This window comes from Geospiza fortis, unplaced genomic scaffold (genome assembly GCF_000277835.1).
Source record: "Geospiza fortis unplaced genomic scaffold, GeoFor_1.0 scaffold246, whole genome shotgun sequence".
In the NCBI taxonomy this organism is placed as follows: Eukaryota; Metazoa; Chordata; class Aves; order Passeriformes; family Thraupidae; genus Geospiza; species Geospiza fortis.
In genome coordinates, this window is record NW_005054476.1 from 1,147,706 (window position 1) to 1,169,128 (window position 21,423).

Sequence of the window (21,423 nt, forward strand, 5' to 3'; positions counted from 1 at the left end):
CCTAGTGGCTGAGTTGTCCTATTTCTCCAGTAAGATAAAATGGATAATTAAACTTACCAACTGTAGGTGTGTTTGCTGCACTGAGGGAAGCAGAAGAGGATATAGAAGAAATGCTCTCTGCACGTGCCAAAGGAGCTGCTGGAGGTGGACTTGAGTTAGCAGTCAATGGAGGGCTGAATGGCCTAGGCTGAACAGAAGAGATCACAAGAATAACACAAAGTGGTTTTAAAGACATGAAAAAAATATTGTAAACAGAAAAGTTCTTATTTCATGGTCCAATCAATTTCATAATGTTTCTCAACATAGTTTCTTTAATGTTTTATCTACACTAGTTTTTCATGTAAAACAGAAAACCTGCATTTTCCATTGGAGTAAATCCCGTTATTTCACAGATTATAGGCTTTTTTTGACAGAGTAGTCAGGTCTAATATATTGGATTATGCAACAGCCTGTCAATAATAATAACAGAATACAGTATCAGAAACTAAGACTACAGAGCTGTGTGTGTGGCAAACACAGATTTGGAGAGCTAAAGCAGAGCTACTAATGAATTGGAAGTGAGAGCAGCAGAGGGCAACTAAAATAGTTGGGACTGGAGTACAGGACCAAGAGAGGTACAGACTGTAGGACCAGGGTTTTTTCAGCCCAGAGAACAGAAGCCTAAAAAGAGATTTATTAGCAGGCTCCTACTAGGTAAAAAGGGGTACACAAAGAAGTCAGAGTCAGGCTCTTCTAAGAGATGCAAGAGCTACAGCGAACAAAATGCCAGCCAGACTTTGGGAAAAAGTCCTTCTTGCAACCTTTTGGTAAAATCCTGAGACAGGCTGCCAGATTGGCAGATTGTAAGATCTCCCACTCTGGAAATTTTCAAAACTCAGCATGGTCCTGAGCAACCTGATACAATTTTGAAGTCAGCACTTTTTTGAGCAGGCTGGCCTACAGAACTTAAAAGTCTCTTCCACTCTAAATCTCTAGATGGTTTTAGGATACACTTAACTGTTAAGGTATTTAACTAGTGATCATGCTGGGGTTAACCTATCTGAGAGGGACTGAAACCCCTGAAGCATCATTTTGCAGGATAACTGTAGAATCACAGATGACAAGGGGCTAATCTGTATGTCTGAAACACTGATAGCTGCATGACTGTGGAACCAATCAAGGATTGTTGGTAATAACAGACAAACTGTTGATAATGACCAAGGGCTGTTGATACTGATCAAGGACCATTGGTAATAACCAAGGATTGTTGCTACTAATAGACAAGGCTGGCTGGTAATAACCACAGATCATTGTTAATAACCAAGGACTGTTGGCACTAACTGATGATGTCTGCTGATAATAACCAAGGATTGTTGGTAAAAACAAAGTGAAAAAGAACAAAATGTGGATGGAGAAGGCACTATGCAGCGGTAGGCAGCACTTTTCTGTGACGTCTTGCTCCAGCTCCTGCAGATAAGTACAAGTGCAGGAATGAGGCAGAGAAATGGGTATGGACTGGGGGGGACAAGACCACCCAGGACCCCCAGAGCCCTCTAACTGAATTCCAGAAAGGTCTGAAAGAATGAACTGTGCATGATGATTAAATTGCATAGAAAACAAGAAACTTAGTTCCAGGGTAGGGAAAACTGGTACTCCCAACAAGCTTAGGTGATACTTCCAGGATACTCCATCAGCTGAACTGACACTGAACTAGGATTGGTGATCTCTCTTTCTCCCTTTCTCTTCCTGTTTATTTCATATGTTCCTTTTTCTCTTCCTTTCTAATTCTACCTCTTTATCCAGAACCCAATCTCATGCGCATATATAGTAGGTCAGGGACTAACATACCAATTTCCATGTCAAGTGCATCATTTAATAATAAAGTTTTGTGAGTTTTGTGGACCCTCTGACTTCAGTCATTCTTTTTGACCCCTAGCATTTGTGAATCTTGGGTGTTTCCTTTCCCCTAAGGGCAGGATGTCACAGTAACTTTTTTTCCCCCATTTTATTGCACTTCTTGGCTTTGACAGAAACTATGAGAATTGTAAAAGGAGTCAACATATAATGAAGACAACTGACAACCTTCTACTTGTGTCCAGATAATAGTAAATTTCAAAAGCAACAGTATAAAATGATTGTAGCTTTGTTCAAGATCATACTTTATAGTAGAACAGATAAATGACATGAAGAACAGATTCCTTGGGCCAAGATCAATTACTACAATTCTGCATTGGAAAGAGAAAAGAATTTCAAAATGAACTCTGTTCTGATCCTACAGAAAAGCAAAACAGTTTTAAAATATTCTCTCAGTTTTGTCAAAGCATAAGATGAGAATTTTGTTTGTACCAAGAATATGGCGAAAATATCTTGCTACTTTAAAAGACAATAAGAGAATTTTACCACAGGAACATTTTTCCAAGTCAGGAAGTCAAGTGAAACCTGCAGAATACTAATATTTACAGAGGAAATTAGGCATGGCCTAGTCTGACAGGCTGTTTGGTTATCTGCATTCTTTAGCACATTCCTTATCGGCGGGCGAACCTGCATTGCAGGTACATGCAGACAGTGTGCAACCTCTCACTATCCTCACAGGCAACTGCTGCGATCTACCGCCTCCCTTCTCCACAAACCAGCACCAAGTGCAGGGAGAAGTCACAACTGGGCTACTTCTGTCAACATACAATCGAAAAAAATCCCACTCATTTCCCACAGCCTTGGTGATATCCCTAAATCAAGGGAGGTTTGTCAATAACTTAAATAGTATTTTGTTTTTCATTATAAAATTACTGATTTGCTCAATTAAAAAGATTCAGCTGTCGCAAAAATTATGGTTTGGACCTTAGTACTTGTGTTAATAATTATCTGTTGTAAGGAGATAGTTATCATAAACTATTACCACGCCTCTTTGGCAATGTTGAAAACCTGCTTATGTGAAAACTTGCTTAACTCCACTGTAACAGAATAAATGAATGGTGTATCTGAAATCAAGTCAAAATGGCAAATAAAAAAATAATACTCAATACATACTATTTCATTAATCCCACAAAGTTTCCCGGTAGACAGCTTTGGTCTTGAAGCAGGCCTTGGTGGGGGTACAATGGTGCTCACAGAAAGAGGAGTGGTGGGCCTTGCTGAAATAAAGCAAAGTTAAGAAAATATTAGAAAGATCACACTGAACAGAAATAGTTATTTACTTGAGTAGAATATCTAGAAGTGATGTTTCTACTAGAGGTTCCTATTGTACAAGTGCCATGTTTAAAGAGTTACCACAAATCGTAAGTGCTTTTAAAATAGCGCCATGTGATACCCTGAAAAGTGCATCTAAAAACAGCATCATGGGCTTTCTCATTGCTCTCAAGTGATTTTATACCAACCACTCTTGGAAGCTTGTATATAAAAAGAATTGTTTTTGCAAATGCAATTGGTTAATCTTTGAGATCTCATTACTGTCTGACATCCCACAAAAACACATTCCCATTTCTAGAAAAGCAACACTGCACAGTTAAGAAAAAGCAATGCCTTTAAATGAATAATTTGAATTGTCTTCTTATTTCAAGCTGAATATTTACTTCACTGTCCCAACTGGTATTAACAAGCAGTTTAGTACATTCTAAGTAAGAAGATGAGCTAATTTTAGCATCAGTTGAGCAATAGTAACAAAAAGAAAAAACGAATCCAAAGCTTGCTTTTTGGAGTCAGTTATTAGCAAAGAGCAGTACAAAATGCATGCTGGGCATACCCTTATTTGTATGAGCACAAGAAGACACTAAACTATAGTCCAGTAGTGCTGAAGATGATGCAGAAGATATTTCAGTAGCAGTGCCAGTTTCTTCAATGAATAATTGTTCATGGCATATAGAGTTATTGAAAAGGTCACTTTGATCCTCAGAAGCACAGCTGTTGGAAGAATTCCCAAGCAAAGCAGAAGAGGCAAGGCAGGCATTTTCAGTTTTAAAACGCAATCTTTGGGGCTCCTTCTTGTCTGTGCTTGTGTGTCTAATTGTAAGAAGTTCATCAGCAAAGGAAATCCACTGACTCTGAGACCATGAAAAACAGGATAAAGTACTGGTACTCCCTGATGGCGCTGCTGTAACACCAGATTTGCACAAAGTGCTAATGGTAAAGCCTGGTGAAGATGGGCTTGTGGACCCAGAATCTGTCTGGTGTCCAAGCAAAGACTGAGATATTCTACACCCAGGCAAATCAGTGGTAGACGATGAGGAGCTCCTATTGTGCTCTGTTAGGGTAGCTGAAGGAAAAGGGAAGAATTGAAACTAGGACCAGCAATGAAAAGATAAAATTTTCAATATTCAAAAAAGTATTCAATATCCACTGCACAAGGACTACTAGCCAGCATGAAAAATAACTGCTAAAGTAACAACTCACAAATACAAGAAGGAAAAAAGCCAGTCACATATCATATGTACTTCATTCATACTGGTAACCATGTCCCTTTCCATTTTTTAGTACATTAAAAGAATTATTGTGTATGTCTCCACTTAAGGCTCTATTTCTCACAACTTTCCTTATTCCTTTGACCTGTTGTGATTTATTTTTTTCTCATCTTTGTCTTTTCTTTCTTGCATCCTACTCCATTTTTGGTTCCTCTCCACAGCCTTCTGCTTTTAATTTCCTTCCTTATTTAATCGAACCTATCCTGTTCCTTCCAAAGACTTTGATCCTCTTAGTCCTAATATTTGTAATAGGAAGGTCCAACGGATTTGGCTTTCAGGTGAATGAATGAAGACAATGGAGCCACAAGATTCAGTCTGATAGTTATTCTGTCTGTATCAATCTGTGAGTAACAATATGGAGGCATTATCCACCCCAGTTTTTTTCCCCCTCTCTCATCCTATAATCTTCTGACTGCTGAAAAAAAGGAGTTTTCCACAAGTATTCCCTGCACTTGCTGTTGCCTGTTGCTCTAGATGACAATAGAAGCAGAAAATGCAGGGTTAGTCAATTCTCAACATCTTGCAGATTGGCAGAGCTGGGAGCAACAGAAGTGACAACCAAAATAAAAAAATGAAACACATCTAAAAGTTCAGATCAAAAGTACAGTTGTCCTTGCTACAGCGGTCCTTTCGCCATAAAAAATACATTCTTTAAGTCCACCTAACATTAAGAATTTTAACACACCTTTCTCTTTCAAGCAGATATTTTAACTATCATTCAAAAGCTTTAAAATACTGCTATAAATCCTATTTAAAAAAATGTGGACATGTTAAGAACTATTTTAAAAATACATATGGATGAAAATAAGGAAGATAACTAATAGAAGCATTTTTTAAATATCAAGAACTAGCTAAAAATGTCTGTTGTGTTTGTTCAAGATAACAAAGTTAGCTTGAACTTATAATAAAGTGGGATTATTCATGGATGACCAAAGATTACTTCTGTGCTGCATAAACCACTGTCTGCTCAAATACCAAGGTAGTTTAAGAGTTCAATGATTAACATGGTTATAAAACAATACTTAAACAAATGTTTAAACCATAAGAGACACATACTGTATTCCCCACAACTAACGTATGTAATTTAAGTTTGGGATTGAGATTTTCAAAAACTTAAAGCACCAGCTTACTACCAACCTTCAAGCTGAAGATAAAACATTGATTTTGAGGAATATGCCATCTGATAAGTATTTTTTAAAAACTTTAAAAACTTACTTGCAAGTTAGCAAGCATTAGAACTCAATTTAAACAACATGACTTACATTGATCCAGGTTTTTTTATCCCAAATGCATTAGAAATTTGTTATACTTTGGCACACTTACTTTCTATTTAATTCTACAGATTATTTCACAAATGTAAATATCTTAGTTAACTTCTAGAAAAACAGTCCTTGAAAGAATTTTTTATCAGATAAAGTTTGCCAAGGCACAGATGTATCTAAACTTGATTTATGCCCACAAGACCCTCTATTGCACCAATTTCAATGAACTGCAGGGCTCTGTGCATAAGCCTAATGGGTACGACTAGGGTATATGACTCCCTGCCAGACAGAGCTCCAGAGGATATTATGGATCTCTGTCATTACCCATCAGCCAGAGACTACTTTCTCCACAATTCTGCTGTCAGGAGGAACTGTATGATGACTTCCTAACCTGTTTTCACTTCTCATCCAGGCACAGCAATAAACACCTGAATACAGATACAGCCACCAGCACAAGTTCAGTATCCTCTGCCTTTCTCTGCCGACTCCAACACGAGACCAAAGTTATCAAAACAGAGTATTTTAAGAAAGCACCAATTTTTTTCAGAGTATTCCAGTAATATCTCTCTCTCTAGAATTTATTCTTAAATGTGTTACCACACACAGGATGGATTCACTTGCCAATACTACTGACTGATTATGTAAGTCAGGATGAAGGAGTTATAATGAATTCTGTAAGCCAGATTTATTAAAACTGAAACCTTTAAGGAACATTAATTTGTTGTGAAAGACAAAGTTCTTAAAATCTGAAGTGTTACAAAGCAATGTTGATTGCTGCTAAAAGAACATTACTTAAGCCAAAAAATAACACCAATTTTTCAGAATTCTCCTACTGATACATGTAATCTTCCTTATTGTTCTTCAATCTGCATGATTATGCACAGAAGAAAACCACTAGAAAGCCATAATGAACACAAAGAAGTGATGACTATTTTTGGAATACAAGTACTTAGTAAAAAAATCAGCGAACACACTTCCTTTCTCAGGTGTGTGGGAGGAGGAAAGTGTCTACATTAAGAAAAAATTAAGATGTTGGAATAAAGATACACAGCAGGTAGACTGAAAAGAAGTATGGAACTATTTTTTGCAATGACCAGGTTTCAGGAAAGCTTGCCAACTTGTCCTACCAACACTAATATCCTGCGACCCAAAATTCCCAAGCAACATGTGCTCTCTCCCTCCACCTTCCATATGCCACACACCATCATTTTTCTGGCAATATCCCTGCTTTCAGGATCTCAGCTTAGTTCATGTCTCAGTCCTGCCATTTTTATCCATCTCCCCTTGGATTATGCCAACTCCTAACAGAATCATGCCTTCCTCCAGGAAACAAGTTCCTCAGAGCAAAGCTCTGCAATGCCTTTGTACTACATAGCCCAGCCAACTTTCCTGGAAAGAAGAAATCCATCCCGATTCATTGTGCAAGCTCAGCTTGTCTCACAGTTGATGCAACAACCTCCTTTTAATCTCCCAGCCTTACCAGCTGAAAAAAAATGGATTACATTCTAGATGGTGAGCAATTATTCAGTAAGTATGAGAAGGCAATAAAGAAAAGCAGGAGCAAAACAGAATTTTCCTGAAGTGTCCAGCACTCCCTCTTCCTTCTTGCTCTCTAGTTTGAAAGCCTTATATGCTGCCTTCTTAGTCATGTAAGACCTGTAACAGTATACTGCTTTATAAAACTCTATAATTTATGCATCAAAGCACACCCCTTTGCAATAACTGAAAAACCAGAACATCCAGAAATATAGTGAACACCATCTCTACCATGAAGATTTTACCTGAGGAAGATGAGGATGCCAAAGAAGCTGAAGAGGAAGATTCAAGAGAAGTGCTGAAGAATGGATCCCATGCCAGGAAGTCACTGTTCCCCTTTCTATATTAAGAGTTAAAATTGGAATAGAAATGAAAGATTTATGCATTCATAAAAATCACAAACTTCAGTAGCAGTTTGATAATATAATAATTATAATAATTACAGAACACTTCGGCTTCGAAGGGATCTTTAAAAATTCTGTTCCAACTATGCTGACATCCACTAGACCAGGTTGTTTAAAGCCCCTTCCATACTGGCCTTGAACATTTCCAGAGACAGGGCATCCAAAACGTCTCTGGGAAACCTGTTTCCACATATCACCAGACCTCACAGTAAAGAATTTCCTCCATATATTTAATCTAAAACTACTCACAGTTTAAAGCTACTCCTCCTAGTCCGATCACTACATAGTTCTTGTAAAAAGTCCCTCAATAATACGGTAAAAACTTTTGACAAATTAGTCTATATTAGTCTTCACATCTAAAAAGAAAAGAATTAGTCAAAATTTGCAGGTAAGGAGACTGTCTTAGCCAAAACCTTGGTGAAAATTTGTGTGTGGACATACTCCATAATGTCAGTTAAATAACTGTAATTTTTGAGACCTATATCTTCAAATTCATTCATTTCAGCATATATACGCATAAGCAATGTATGCAGATCATTGTAGATTTGGGTTTTGCAATCTTAAACATTGTACCATAGAACACTCTTGGATAGAAACTAAGTCTGTCTTATTTAAAAACATTGTGTAGCTATGTAATGATAAATACCAACTGAGATTGATCACAATAAATCAAATGTATTAGAAGGGATAAACAAATGAATGGAAATATCCATTGATACACTTAGGCTTATAATGCAATAGATGTACAACCTAAGATAGGACTCAGCTGTCATTTCCAATGAGTTTCTGAGTTTAGAAAAATAAGAACAAATTCCTGCAAAACAGCATTTGATAGAATTTTAAATTTTAACTTACTCAGTAGTTGGAGCAGAAAGTTTTGACTTTGTTAACTCTTCACCTAAGAAAAAGATACCATATTATCACTAAAAGTGTGAAATATAAAATAAAAATTTCATTTTCATTACAAGAAGATATTTAACATTCATGTTGGCAGTTCAAACAAATTACTATTAAAATGGAAAAAAGAAAATGTATCATTTCTGATAACTTAAGTTTCCTTTACTATGAGAAGACTACATAGACCAATGCACTTCATAAGGAAGTGTTGTTTGCTTGAAACTTCCTCCTTGAATTATACAGTTTACAACACTGTTCTTCAGCAAATCTGGTCTGGTTTCCCACTGGCCAAAAAAAAAAAACCAAAAACAAAACACCTAACCCTGAATAATAGAAGCTAATGCTCTATCCTCTATGTCAGTATTTTACACCATAAACATGGTGTGCTTTGCTGGTTTATGGATCATCCTAAACTTGAACAGATGGAAGGGTTTCAGGAACTTGCACAGGAGTTTTTCTGATGGGGCAACCCCTTTGGTATCTGGATGTGTTCCTCATTACTGTCAGACAGGTCCCCACAACAGGGAACAGCCAAGTACACAGATAAGGAATGGTTATATAAAATTAACACGAGAAGCATTTTGTTCAATTTAAAATACAGATATTTAAGAAGTTTATGTCTCCAACAATTAAAAAAAAGTTTTGTTTTCATTCTGTTAAAAAAATGAACAGACTAAAAGATTCACACTTACTGGATGAATTTTGATTCATTTGTGCCTGAAACAGGAAAAAAAAAAAGGAATAAGTTCTTCTACTCTGAAATTAACCACTTAACAGTTCCACAGTTCTTATATCCACTCAACTTCCTACGTGATATTTTGTTTTCAGTGCCAGGTAAAAATAGCATGAACTTGCGGAAGACCATGGAACATGAGCCTGGACAGAGCAACCAGTGCACATCTGCCATACCAGTTTGAAAATGCAGGAATAAATACTGTAGAGCTGACAATGGAGCAGCATTTTTAAATCTCTTTACCATCTGGGACAGAGAATTAAACAGCCAACATATCTATCACATAGTACAAATGAAACGAAATATTCCTCATGTTTTCCCAACAAGTCCCCTCACACACTACACTTACTTAGTTTTAACTACAAATGCAAATAAAAAGCCATTCTCTACTTACAGGACTGTGCCTCTGCTTTCAAAATGTGATGAGGGAAAAAAGAGAAAAATTATTTTAATATGTTATGCACACTATTTTCCTTAAAATCAGAACCAGTCTCACTCTGATCTGAATACTGTACTAGCATACCCTAATATTATTTATCATTTGGTGGTATAAAGGATTATTCCATAAACTGGCAGGATAAATCAATAAAGCTGCACTGCAAATGTTACATGTATCCTCATTATATGACCTGTTTTAAAAGACTTGTGTGTTATTGAAAACTAATTTTCAAATTACGTTAAAAGCCATGCTCAGCTAACACTAAGATGTAATTGAATGTCTCATGGTCGCACAACCACAAACACAAGAACTGAGCACTCTAAAGTCTCAAGGAGACTTTAAATATGAGAAAAGTACTTAATGTTATATTGCAATATAAAAGTGCAATCTATATATATTGGAATATGAAATGTACCAAAAATTACTTAGTGCACAAGAAAAAAGAATTACTGAACCTAGAAAAATTCTGAACATTATAATATATGTTTACACTACTGTTTCTTTACCACTTTTCTACACAACAAAAATACAAGGAACAAAAGACTTACAGATATTGCTGGAGAAAGAGTGATGTTCCCTATGGATACTTTTAATTCATCCAAAGAAGGCATAGTGTATTGAGAGCTGTTATTTGGCTGGACAGGTTTTATTTCCACGTGGAACCTCCTGGGTTCATCATCTTCAGAGTCAGACTCACTGGATGAATAGAAATGGTTCTCTTTGGTATGTTTGTCTCAGTTAAGGTGGAAATACCTCAAAGTCATCTGCTTAATCTACTTTATAATTTTGATCCACAAAATGCTCATATTAAGTGACCTCTTGGTGCATTTACATATATCCACAGTCCAAAATGCACAATTCAGAGTTAAAATTTAGGAGTTTATTCCATTTATCTTCAGAATGATGATTCTGTTCAAAAAACATGATGTCACATAACTGAAGAATGGCCGTATCTGTCATATAAATGAATAACGGCATATTTGAAGGCATAAGGTTAAATTTAAGATTCTAAAGCAGCAACACTTCTACATGTAAAATTATAATTTGCAAGACTCCAACAGGGATTCTAAGGGATGTATGAAAAATCTAGAAGTCTTTTAAATCAAATGAAGAAAAGCCTAGGTTTTTTAATGATCAGTGAAATGCCCATGGTACCTGTACCTAACATAAACAGTGAAGGAAAGAGCAGGAGTCACCATTACATGTTCCTCTTACAGTGTGGCACTAAAAATTTTTTTTAGTAAGCATGCCAGTTAAACAGAAGGCTGCATGGTAAACTGAACAATGTCAGCTGCTTAAAGTACTGTCATCTTTGGATAGAAAGAAATCACAATGACATCTCAGACCTCAAAACAAGGAAAATAAACAGCACTTTATATGCACAGGACCTGCACTGAAGAAAAGCTCTGAAAGGCCCAAGCTAAGTCTTAAAACCTGCATTTGTTTAGACAAGAAAAATTTGAAAATTTCCCTCTACAGAAACACAAAGTTTTGTACCACCTGGAAGAAGTGTATATATTCTCTAAGTCACTTCTGTTATTTTCACCTGAAAATATGACAGACTTTTGCATTAAATTCCTTCAAACTATTCCCTAACAAAGTTTTAAATTCGACATTCCAAATCCCTTTCAGCTGAAAGGATCTGAAAGCCAAGTATCTTCATTTTACACCTCTCTTCCTTCAAAATGAAGCATTTATAGAAAAGGTTTCAAAGAAAAGTAATTCTAATTTCATCAACATATTTCTTGTCTTGAAGGTTATCACTGACCTTCAAGATTCATTTCCTACAAATAAGGAATACAGATTCCTTGGCCAATACAGATTTAAGTCAGACTTATTATGATTGACTGTCATTATAATAAAACAATGTCTTCCAACAAATTATCTCATGAGATCCCATCAACAAAATAAATTTCTAGAGGCTAAGGGAGGAAAAGAGAAAGTGAGCTGATAAGTTCCTGAAGCTGGTCAAGATTTTCAGCAGCTGAAGTACTACCTTATGAGAGATTGCAAATCATGGATATTTTTCAAGGAATGTATGCCTTTTCTTTTGTTTCACAAAAAAAAAAGAGATAATAAAAAATAGGATGTCCAAATGAATACGCATGAATGTTGTTCACTTATCATCATAAGCATGAATGTTATTCACTTATCTCTCACTTTCAGAAATACATGCAAAATATGAAAAAATACTCCTCTTAGAACTGGATAAAAGTCTGTCACTTTTGTATCATTTTTTTAAACAGAAGATTACATCAACTGCTTCTATTGTTACAGGACTCTTCCATGTGGACATTAGAGGAAAATTCTGCAAAGCTGATGAAAACAAAGAAGTTATGATGATGACCTGGCCACTGTAATGAGCTGTTAACTGCTTAAAAATTTTTGCAATTTAAGGTAATGACACAGCCCAAATTCACCTTTTATCTGAAGTACCCAGAAAATTCAGTGAATACATATCCAAAAATTAGCTATCTTGACAACATACTAGGCTTGCTTAGATCTATGGTAACTATTCCCAGCTCTTAAGTAGAACTTTCCTCTGTGGTGGTAGTAAAAAAAGTGGACAATAATTTTTCCTCCAAAGCAACAGGGGAATGGCAGAGAAAAATCTTTAGCCTCAATAAAGGTGACTCAGAACAAAATCTGCTCTGCATATGAAAGCAATAAAGCTTTCAATATGAAGTTATTAAATAGACAGTAAAAGCTAAAAGCACCAACTGGAAACAGCGTGTAGTGTAATGACTTCATTATGTAACAGAAATTTTATTTCTACACTGCTCTAGTGCTACAAAAAAAAGTGAGGGCGCAGGTACAGAACAGATAACCATTCAATATGCTTTAAAAAATTTGCAAACTTTATAAACTCTCCGAGAGCTTTTCATAAAGAGAGATCTGTGTGGAATTTTGGATCTGCAATGGATCTGGCAATTTTTTTTCCTTTTCATTTTTGCTGTCCTTTTGAAGTTCCCAAGAGATCTGATCCAATGTAATGTAATGTGAAGTAATGTAACGTAATGTAATGTAATGTAATGTAATGTAATGTAATGTAATGTAATGTAATGTAATCTTTAACATTTGCACACACACATCCAAGAAAAAATTTGGTTCATTTTACAAAAGCTATGAGTGTAAGAATACAAGGTTGCAACATAGGCATAAACATCATTCATCTTCCTTAACTCTTTAGTCAGTACTTCCTCTTTCCAAAGAATTGTAGTAGCATCAAATAATTTGGCGCAATAATAGTAAAAAGGATATCCTGTGTTGCTTCTGGTTTAATGCTGTATCCTTCATCATCTACATCAGGAAAGTTCTAAAAACAACAACAAAAATTACGCTATTGATAAATAACTAAAAAACCAAGTCATTCTTACATCAGACCGAATTTTACATCATTGACAAATTAAAATTGCAACTCATGAAAGTGATTTTTATTCAACACTCTTACAATCATCTGAAGTTACGATCTGTCATTCAGAAGTTGTATGACAAAGTATCTCACCACAAAATGTAACAAAACAAGCTCTAAATTTCCTGTGAAAACTGGCAAGTTTGAAATGCGTCTGCTTTAACTAATCAATCACTACTTAATTACTAATTGTAATTACTAATTACTCATTAATTATTAATCAATTACTTTATCAAAAAGGACAGAAATCAACATTATTTTAGCTCTAGTACTGAGTTAAATTAGGTTATAATTCTCTTGGCTCCAGAAAAATTTCCCAATTTTTACTGCTTTCAGCTAAGACACAAGGTGTTCTGATGGTGCAGAGCCAAAACCTTTCCAAAGTACTAGTCAGTATTTAAGTATGCTAGCCAAAGCGCTGCTTGCAAATTCCACTTCCCCTAGCAAGGGCAGCATGCCTGCACTGTTACTTCAGAAAAGAATATCCACACCATAGGTGCTCAAAATTTTATTCCCAAGTTTTCCTTTACGTATCTCCAACACTATCCTGAATCTTCAAAGCCAATAAGCATCTGGGAACTTAAGTTCTGTTTGTCTGTTCTTACAGGCAGTTAAACAGAAATTGAAAAGAATGATGTTAAAATAACTTAGAATGCTCAGCTAAGCATATTGTTTCATTAAAATAACTTTGGGACAGAGAGAAACAAGTCTCCAAGTTAATCTAAATTTTAAAAATGCATAAAACTCCTGCATCGTGTGTTACATACACAGGATAGACATGGATACATAGATACTTTCACCACCCAGTACCAAAATAATTCACTCACAACTTTGTATGCATAGGCAGTGTATGTGAACTGTTTAACATCTCAGTAAGTTTATCACAAAAAACCACAAGCAAGGTGTCTTCAAAATGCAGTGCTTTCAGTAGTTACTAATATGCTATAAAAATTAGAATATGTATACATATAAAAGTAATTTATTCTAGTGTACCATCAGAATATTCTATCAGAAAACAGGTACTGGGAACCAATTTGACCAACAGATATGTATACACAGTATGGCCAAAACATAATCTGTTAGAAGTCAAGAGATACAACAAAATGACTTATGTTGGTGATTTCAAGTGGACAAGAAAGGAACCTCATGACTTCAGATAAAATTGAAGCCAAGTTTAAAGAGAATATCTCTGAATAGCTTTGGAAGTATAGAACATAAACATTAAAATGATTCAAATGTAGTTATCCTTCTGTATCTTTTACAGGTATCACAAATGGGATGTCTGGTAATTCACTAAGAGAGAGTCTCTTCTGTACAGTTCCCTAAATTTAGCACTTCTGTAATAAATGGAATTTACACATAGCTCAAACTTTCTGCTAAGAAAAGTATAAGAAATACAGTCCTGTACAGATGTAAGACACACCAAATTAAATACTGCATCAAATAAATAAATAAATAAATACAACAACAAAAAAGTAATAACAGCACAATCATCCGGTCCAATACTTTAGCTCTACTTGCTCAAATCAAGGTTCTTAGCTACGCTTGACCTCAAGCTGACCTTGTTTATATACCAAAAACCACTAATGGAACTTGACATCAAAGTAAACAGAACAAAAACGTACAGCTACAGAGTAAGTTTATTTTCTTGTAATGCTACAAATTCTGAATTCTGAAATTAATTTAGTTGTCACACCAGGTGATTTTCCACAGATCAGGGACATTCATGGTTAAGATGAATTGAAAGTCAATAAAAATCTTTAAATATACAACATTTAATTTTTCTTAAAAGTGGGCCATACATGTACAGCATATGATTACTGGGCTGACACAGTATGCACAATGTACCTGGCAAAAATCACTATTCTGATATAAAATTATGAGACAACTTAAGTTTCTAGAAGTTATTTTCATTGTATTATTTTTCATTTACTGAATAATCTCTAGGATGAAGAAAGAACCAAAATCTTAAAATATTAAACTTTCTTAATACTTTCATGACAATTATTTCTGATCTTGATAATATACTTGAATCATCTGTTCCTCAGAAACAGCCCTTCAGCATGCAATCTGTCTTCACAACTTCATGTATATAACAGAGATGAATACTGTACAGCTTAAGTTCTGAACACAAGAAAATTCCTTCCTTCTCTTTCAGCTAATCTATGCTACCACTTCTTTTCAAACTCTGAGTAGAAAACTTAATTTGTAGTTTTTTCCTATATATGAAATTTAAATATGTGGATTTAAATAATTTCAAACATCTGACATGAAACAGCATATACGCAGCACATAAATAATATGCCTTGTATTTCCAGCCTTGTCAGCAATCCAGATTGATTGGATCTTGTGCCAATTTGTGATCATTAACACTTGCTTTAATTAACTAGATACTGAACTTATATTTTTGTATAAACCAACGTAAAAAATGGGTGGAATAGATACTTGATATACCTTTGTATAGACAAAGGCAGATTGTGTCTGATTACAGATTACACAAGTAAAATGATACTTCACAATCTTACAAGTTGAGTAGTAATTTCAAAATACTGTTCTCAATATTATGAATGGTTGAACTGATTAATGTGCTTTCTGAAATACCAACATTTCATTTGCAAATCTACAATGAATAACAGTAGTAGATAACACAGCAATCTGAGAGAGACACATACTCATGAATCTGATGTTAATTAATGAAGGCATTTACATTTATTTGCCTAATGTTTACTACTTTTTCCACACTCCTACAATTATAGAACTACATATTATGTGATGAATAACTGTATCTTAAATATCAGGTACACAACAAAGGTAAAACCTGATTTGCCTACCATGCTGATCAGAGGTTAAGTTCACAACCTACATGTATAATTTTTGAACTTCAACACACAAAGATGATGATCTTTGCAAACTTTGGCCTTTGGGAAAAGTTACTATTAATAAAATGGGGATGGAGGTCTGCTTTAGCCCCCTACACAAATATGTGCAGTGTTCTTTGCAGAAAAAGCTCCCAACTACCTCATTATGCATGTGAACTGAACTCTGCAAAGCAACTAGAAAGAAAGCAACTGCAAAAGCAACTGGAACTGCTGGACTTCCAGGAAGCCTTTCTGACGTTCTGTTAAGCAACTAAACATGTAGCTATAAAAGCCAGTTTTCCCTGTGCTTGCAGATGTAATGCATTACTTGAGATCTTACATAGCTTTAAACATATGCCAGAAACTTAGGTCATATACCTTTGTCTTTGCTGCGGCATATTCTACAAGCTTCCTGGGGTTAATAAATTTTCAAAATAAAACATCCGACCTTGATAAATAAAATAAAATTTCTTGTATAAGAAGCTTGAGGACCAAGCATTCTATTAACAAAACACATTTTTTACCTTTGGTGAATAATTTATTTCAGTTTCCTTGCTCTGTCTCATCTGTCATCTAAAAGTGATTGAAGAAGCCACAGCATTACCATGTCATTAGTGTGTCTGGGCTACATACAGAGGACAGGGGAGGACCGTACAGAGCACTGTAGTCCAGCTACTCCATTTGGCCCTTCCTCTGCAACACTAGCGCTGCTGACAGGCTGGTCATCAGTCCAGAAGCAAAGAACCTTCACCACAACCCAGTTTGATTTCTTTATATTTTCTCTTCTCCTGGGATAACTACAGTGGTTATGAGAACTCTTTATCAAGTTTTCTTGAGGGTATGCTTCAAGATGGAGTGCAGCTGAACAGCTAATTCTATTTTTTTCTGCCAGAACTCAACTGGTTTCCTGTAATCCAGATGAGGACTCAAAGTAAGCAGCTGAAGCACATAGGCTGGAACAAGAGAACAAAAAGGCTCTCCACTTTTGACATATTTGAGGTGTAAATTTGACTCTGACATATACTTAGGTTAAGACAGAGGCATAATATTGGCCTCCTCTCCTTAGGGTGCCTATTAACCCAGAAGACACAGAAGAAGAGAGCAGACAGTCAGTTTCTCCTATTGTCAGAAATGCAGAAAGAAAGAAAAATGGTAATTCAAAGTGCCCCTCTCTTGTGCTGTAACAGAAAGCCTTGTCCTCAATAGCAACTATTTGAAAAATGCCAGAACAAAATGCTGTAGAATGCAAATAAAGAAAAACACTTGTATTTCAATAAATATTAGATTACACTTGTGTTCCACTTTTCAGAAATTGATGGTTCCAAATTCAACCAGTCCCCAGCAACAAAAAAAGGTCAATAATTCTACATAATCTCACATATGAAGAGGTTAATGAAAAGTTTTGGATGCCTTGATAGGCGTTTGCATTTCAGTTTCCCATGAAAAAAAAACTTTCAGCATTATGTTCTGTACATCCGTGACTCCCTTCTTAATTACTTTTGAACTTACTGGACAATTTCAAATGGATTTGACAGAAAGAACAGAGAACTCAAAGATAATTACATTACTACAGTCTTCATGAAAATAGGCAGTGAAGTAGAAGAAGGAGATCAGCAAGCATCCTAACCAAGGGAAGAGTTGCAATCCCAATTCAGATCTTACTGGAAACAAGTGAAACCTTGTAAATGTTTCCCTGAAATAAAAGCTTCTTTTAGAGCTCATATCTTGCTAGAAAACATCTCTAGAGACATGGCAAACTCATGGGAAACAAGACATTTCAGCCTTTAGAAAAACGTTCTAAGGCAAAACCCCCATACAAAGTCAGTCTTCTATCTCTTTCAAGTGCATACACTTTCTACTACAGACTTTCCACTTTTCTTAATTATCAAGGTTTAGCTTAATGGAAGTTACACTATAGACTGACATATAAAAACCTCAGGAATTTTAAATCTCATGAGACACTGTCACCTATATTTAAACAGAGACTGCTTATTGAAGTGGTCAACTTTTTCAACAAATACAGTTCTCAGTCCACAGCTGCCTACTAATGAGCACACGAAAACCTCTTACAGCCATTACAAAAAAATACCTACTGGAATTAACGTCTTATTAATTTATTTTCCAGTATATATAAATTGGCAGCTACAAGAAGGATGAGCATAAGCATGTCTGTCTCACCACATATAAATGTGAGAGGATTTTGGGACAAAAGACATTTTTGACCCATCTCACCATTTTGCTTTTGGAAACAGCATAGAAGCTTGATAGACTGTGTTAGACTAGTGAGAAGGCCTTCATGGTATTGACTAAATAGTATGTTCAAAGATCCACAGTAGCACACAGAACTGGTAGATAATATACAGAAATCAGTTCTTGCTACATCCTTGACTTGAAAATTTGCAGTATTTTTACCTTGGTCTCTATAAATAATTGAAGACTGGTTATCTCCTACATTCCTTTCACACAATTAAAATTCCTGACAAACGAACAAAAGCCACCTTTTTAAATATGATCAATTTAATCATATATATGCCAGACAGGCTTTTTGTGAGTGACCAAAATTGACAAAATAATAACTGGGACATCTTAAGTTGAATTTCCTGAGGTCTGTTCCTCAGTATTTCTTAGCAATCAAACACAAATTAATATTGTTTTAATCTTTTTTGTTTAATAATAGTTTTCCAAGTTCAATTTCTTGAAATGCATAACTTGTTGCAAATACCCATACAAAACAAATCCTCCTAGAGATGACAGAGACTGTTTAAAGTATTTAGATTAGGTTTGAAAAATTAAACTGAAAGGAAACCTGCAAGTAAAAGCCAAGAAAAATTAAAAGCATTTTAAATGAGACCTTTCAGAAGAGGACTCTAACCTTAAAACATAAAAGCATTTGGATTGCTTGTTTGTTAGGGGTGAAATGAATCTCTATCATTTTTCACTACAATTACAGTAATGACTTCTGCTTTTAAAGCATTCAATCACTATACAGTATACTACTGTGGCTTGAAAAAAGCAAGGAGAAATCACAGACCAAATTTTAAATTCCAAATGCAGTCATAAAATGCTCAGCAGGCAAAAAAAACCAAACCAAACCAAAAGTATCAACAATTAATCTAGATGATCATATGGTGTGCCTCATGTAGCCAAACAGAATGCCAAACTAATTTATACTTGAATTTTTTGAACTCATTGTTTTCCAAAAACATGGAGACAAAATAAGCATAGAAAATAAAAACTGCAAGTCAAATCCAGTTGTGGTTCACTCCAGCGACTCAACCTGAACTGTCAAATGATTTTATTTCCATGAGAAGCCTGATAATTATAAGGATACTTCTATTGGTTACTTTCTTTTAAATGCACCCAAGGAAAGAAACCTACTGTAAGTCAAGATGACTGCACAATATAAAGTAACTGTCTTGGCAAGAACTACACATCTGTTCTTACACATATACTTTTCTTATGTGGCAAAACTTAATTTTCCCCATTTAGAAGGACAGTTTTACTAGATATTTCAAATCAAGTTTCTCAAAACAAATTTTAATATTAGGTACTAAAACCTCTTAGTTACCAAATAGAAATCAGAAAATTCACAAAGTAAGTGAACTTGGAAACTTAAGTTGTGTAATATAATTTGCACCTAAATGAACCAATGAAAAAGAAATAAGCCTACAGAAAATCACTTAGATTACTCTGTAAATGTTTCCCAAACATAGCTACAGGGAGTTACTATCTTTGTTATATGTTAATTCAAGAGAACATACATGTTTGCATAAAAAGAAAAGACTAAATTAAGGAAATTAAAATCTTTAACCTATTTAATTTAATTTGAAATGGTCACTTACCTGAATTGACTAAAAAAATTGCAAGACATATCACAGATCTAACAGTAATGAAAACTAGACCATTAATAAAGTGCATCTAGAAATGCTGCATTTAAAGCCATGTTTTAAACAGTATATTTCTACACTCCATCGCCAGCAGTAAAGCAGAACCCAGTCAATATTAGAAGGACTTCTCAAAAGAAACACTAGTAAGCAGAGGAATATGACAACACGAAGTTGAGTCCACAATAAACTACATCTTTTTTCTTTCTTAGAATCTATTAGCCAAGGAATTCAAACTATTAGCTGAAAAAGAAAGCAACATATATTTGCAGTGAAAACACCTTGCTTAAAACCAAATATTATTAGGAAACAAAAATGTATTACTGACACTTGTTTGTACATACTGCTGAAGATCATGTACTGCACAAAATTAACACTGAGTATGCAATGAAAATACTAAATCTTTTACCAGATAAATTATGTATTGCAGGGACCGTATATAAGTTAAGTTTCATCCGATTGTAGGGCTTGATAGTATAAGCATATGTATTTATTTTGGAAATAATCTACTTACGACTGAGTCTGCATCTGGACACTCCCTATTTAAAAAAAAAAGAAAATTTACAATTATAGAATGCACAACTTATTTTATTCACAAAAAATCTCCTTCAATATTTTCAATTAATTTAAAACAGTGCATTTGATCCTTTTGCCTCTCAGACTCTTGAAATTTCTGCTTTAAATAATCCATATTCAACTGAATGAGATTTAAGCAACAGCTGACAGTTTATGCTCAAAACACTGCAGAAAAAAAAAATCAGAAGAAATTATGAAAAATCAAACTCACATATTACTGAAAAGAATTAGACATAATAACAAAAACATCAAGGAAAGTGAGGACTACCACACTCTGTTCTGGATGAATATACTTTAAGTTTCAGATCTTCATGAGTGAGGGGTGCAATAAGCAGAAGTCACCAATCCTAATAAAATAGTCTACCTGCAAATGCAAAATGTTTTGGACAAAACCCAGTTCACAAAGAAATTAAGATTTTCTTCAGAGGAATTCAGAGCTTTCTCTTTTAGAGTTTCATTCTTAGTTTGTGTTTGTCAAGCACAGTTGCAGCCAAGTACTAGAAGATGCTGAACAAAATAACTGAGTACCCTCCTAAAAAGCACTTTAAAAAAAAAAGCAAGTTATCTGCAGGAAGGCAGTGGTTGCAAGCACATTATTCACAAGTGTTACACTTTTCCACTGCAACTTCAATTTGAGTAATAGTACCTAAAATAATGAATGACACTGATTCTCTCTGATGTCTTCAAAAAGCAGAAGCAATTACATTTACAGAACGTGGGAATACTTGAGTAGCATACAAGTCCTCTCTAATTTGCACCCTGACAAATCATGATGGTGCAACTGAACAAGAGTGTTTTTATATCATTAGTCTGAATATCCTACACATGCATGCTGTGAAAAAAGAATGTGGAAAAAATAAAATGCATTGTAATCTAAAACATCTTCTCTGAAAAAACAAATGGGTTAAAAGCAAAAAATGTAGCTTTTACTACAGTGTGTTAAAAACAGGTGCAAAAAACTTGCTAACATGGAGGTATTTACACAAAAT

At 34.9% G+C, this 21,423-nt stretch overlaps 1 protein-coding gene across 3 annotated transcripts in view; it reads right to left on the bottom strand.

Annotated features, from left to right (window-relative positions):
- The window catches only part of FCHO2 (FCH and mu domain containing endocytic adaptor 2), a 74,294-nt gene that overhangs the window by 17,358 nt on the left and 35,513 nt on the right, over nt 1–21,423 (bottom strand). Inside the window, exons 10-18 of one of the 3 annotated variants that reach the window (XM_031062995.1) lie at nt 20,373–20,397; nt 12,966–13,020; nt 10,253–10,431; nt 9,660–9,674; nt 9,225–9,249; nt 8,491–8,533; nt 7,477–7,571; nt 3,007–3,110; nt 58–187 (exon numbers count right to left, since the gene is read on the bottom strand). In XM_031062995.1, the coding sequence (XP_030918855.1) occupies nt 58–187; nt 3,007–3,110; nt 7,477–7,571; nt 8,491–8,533; nt 9,225–9,249; nt 9,660–9,674; nt 10,253–10,431; nt 12,966–13,020; nt 20,373–20,397 (671 nt within the window). The remainder of the gene's footprint in view (nt 1–57; nt 188–3,006; nt 3,111–7,476; nt 7,572–8,490; nt 8,534–9,224; nt 9,250–9,659; nt 9,675–10,252; nt 10,432–12,965; nt 13,021–20,372; nt 20,398–21,423) is intronic. The other 2 variants (XM_031062996.1, XM_031062997.1) reach the window with 2 other exon arrangements.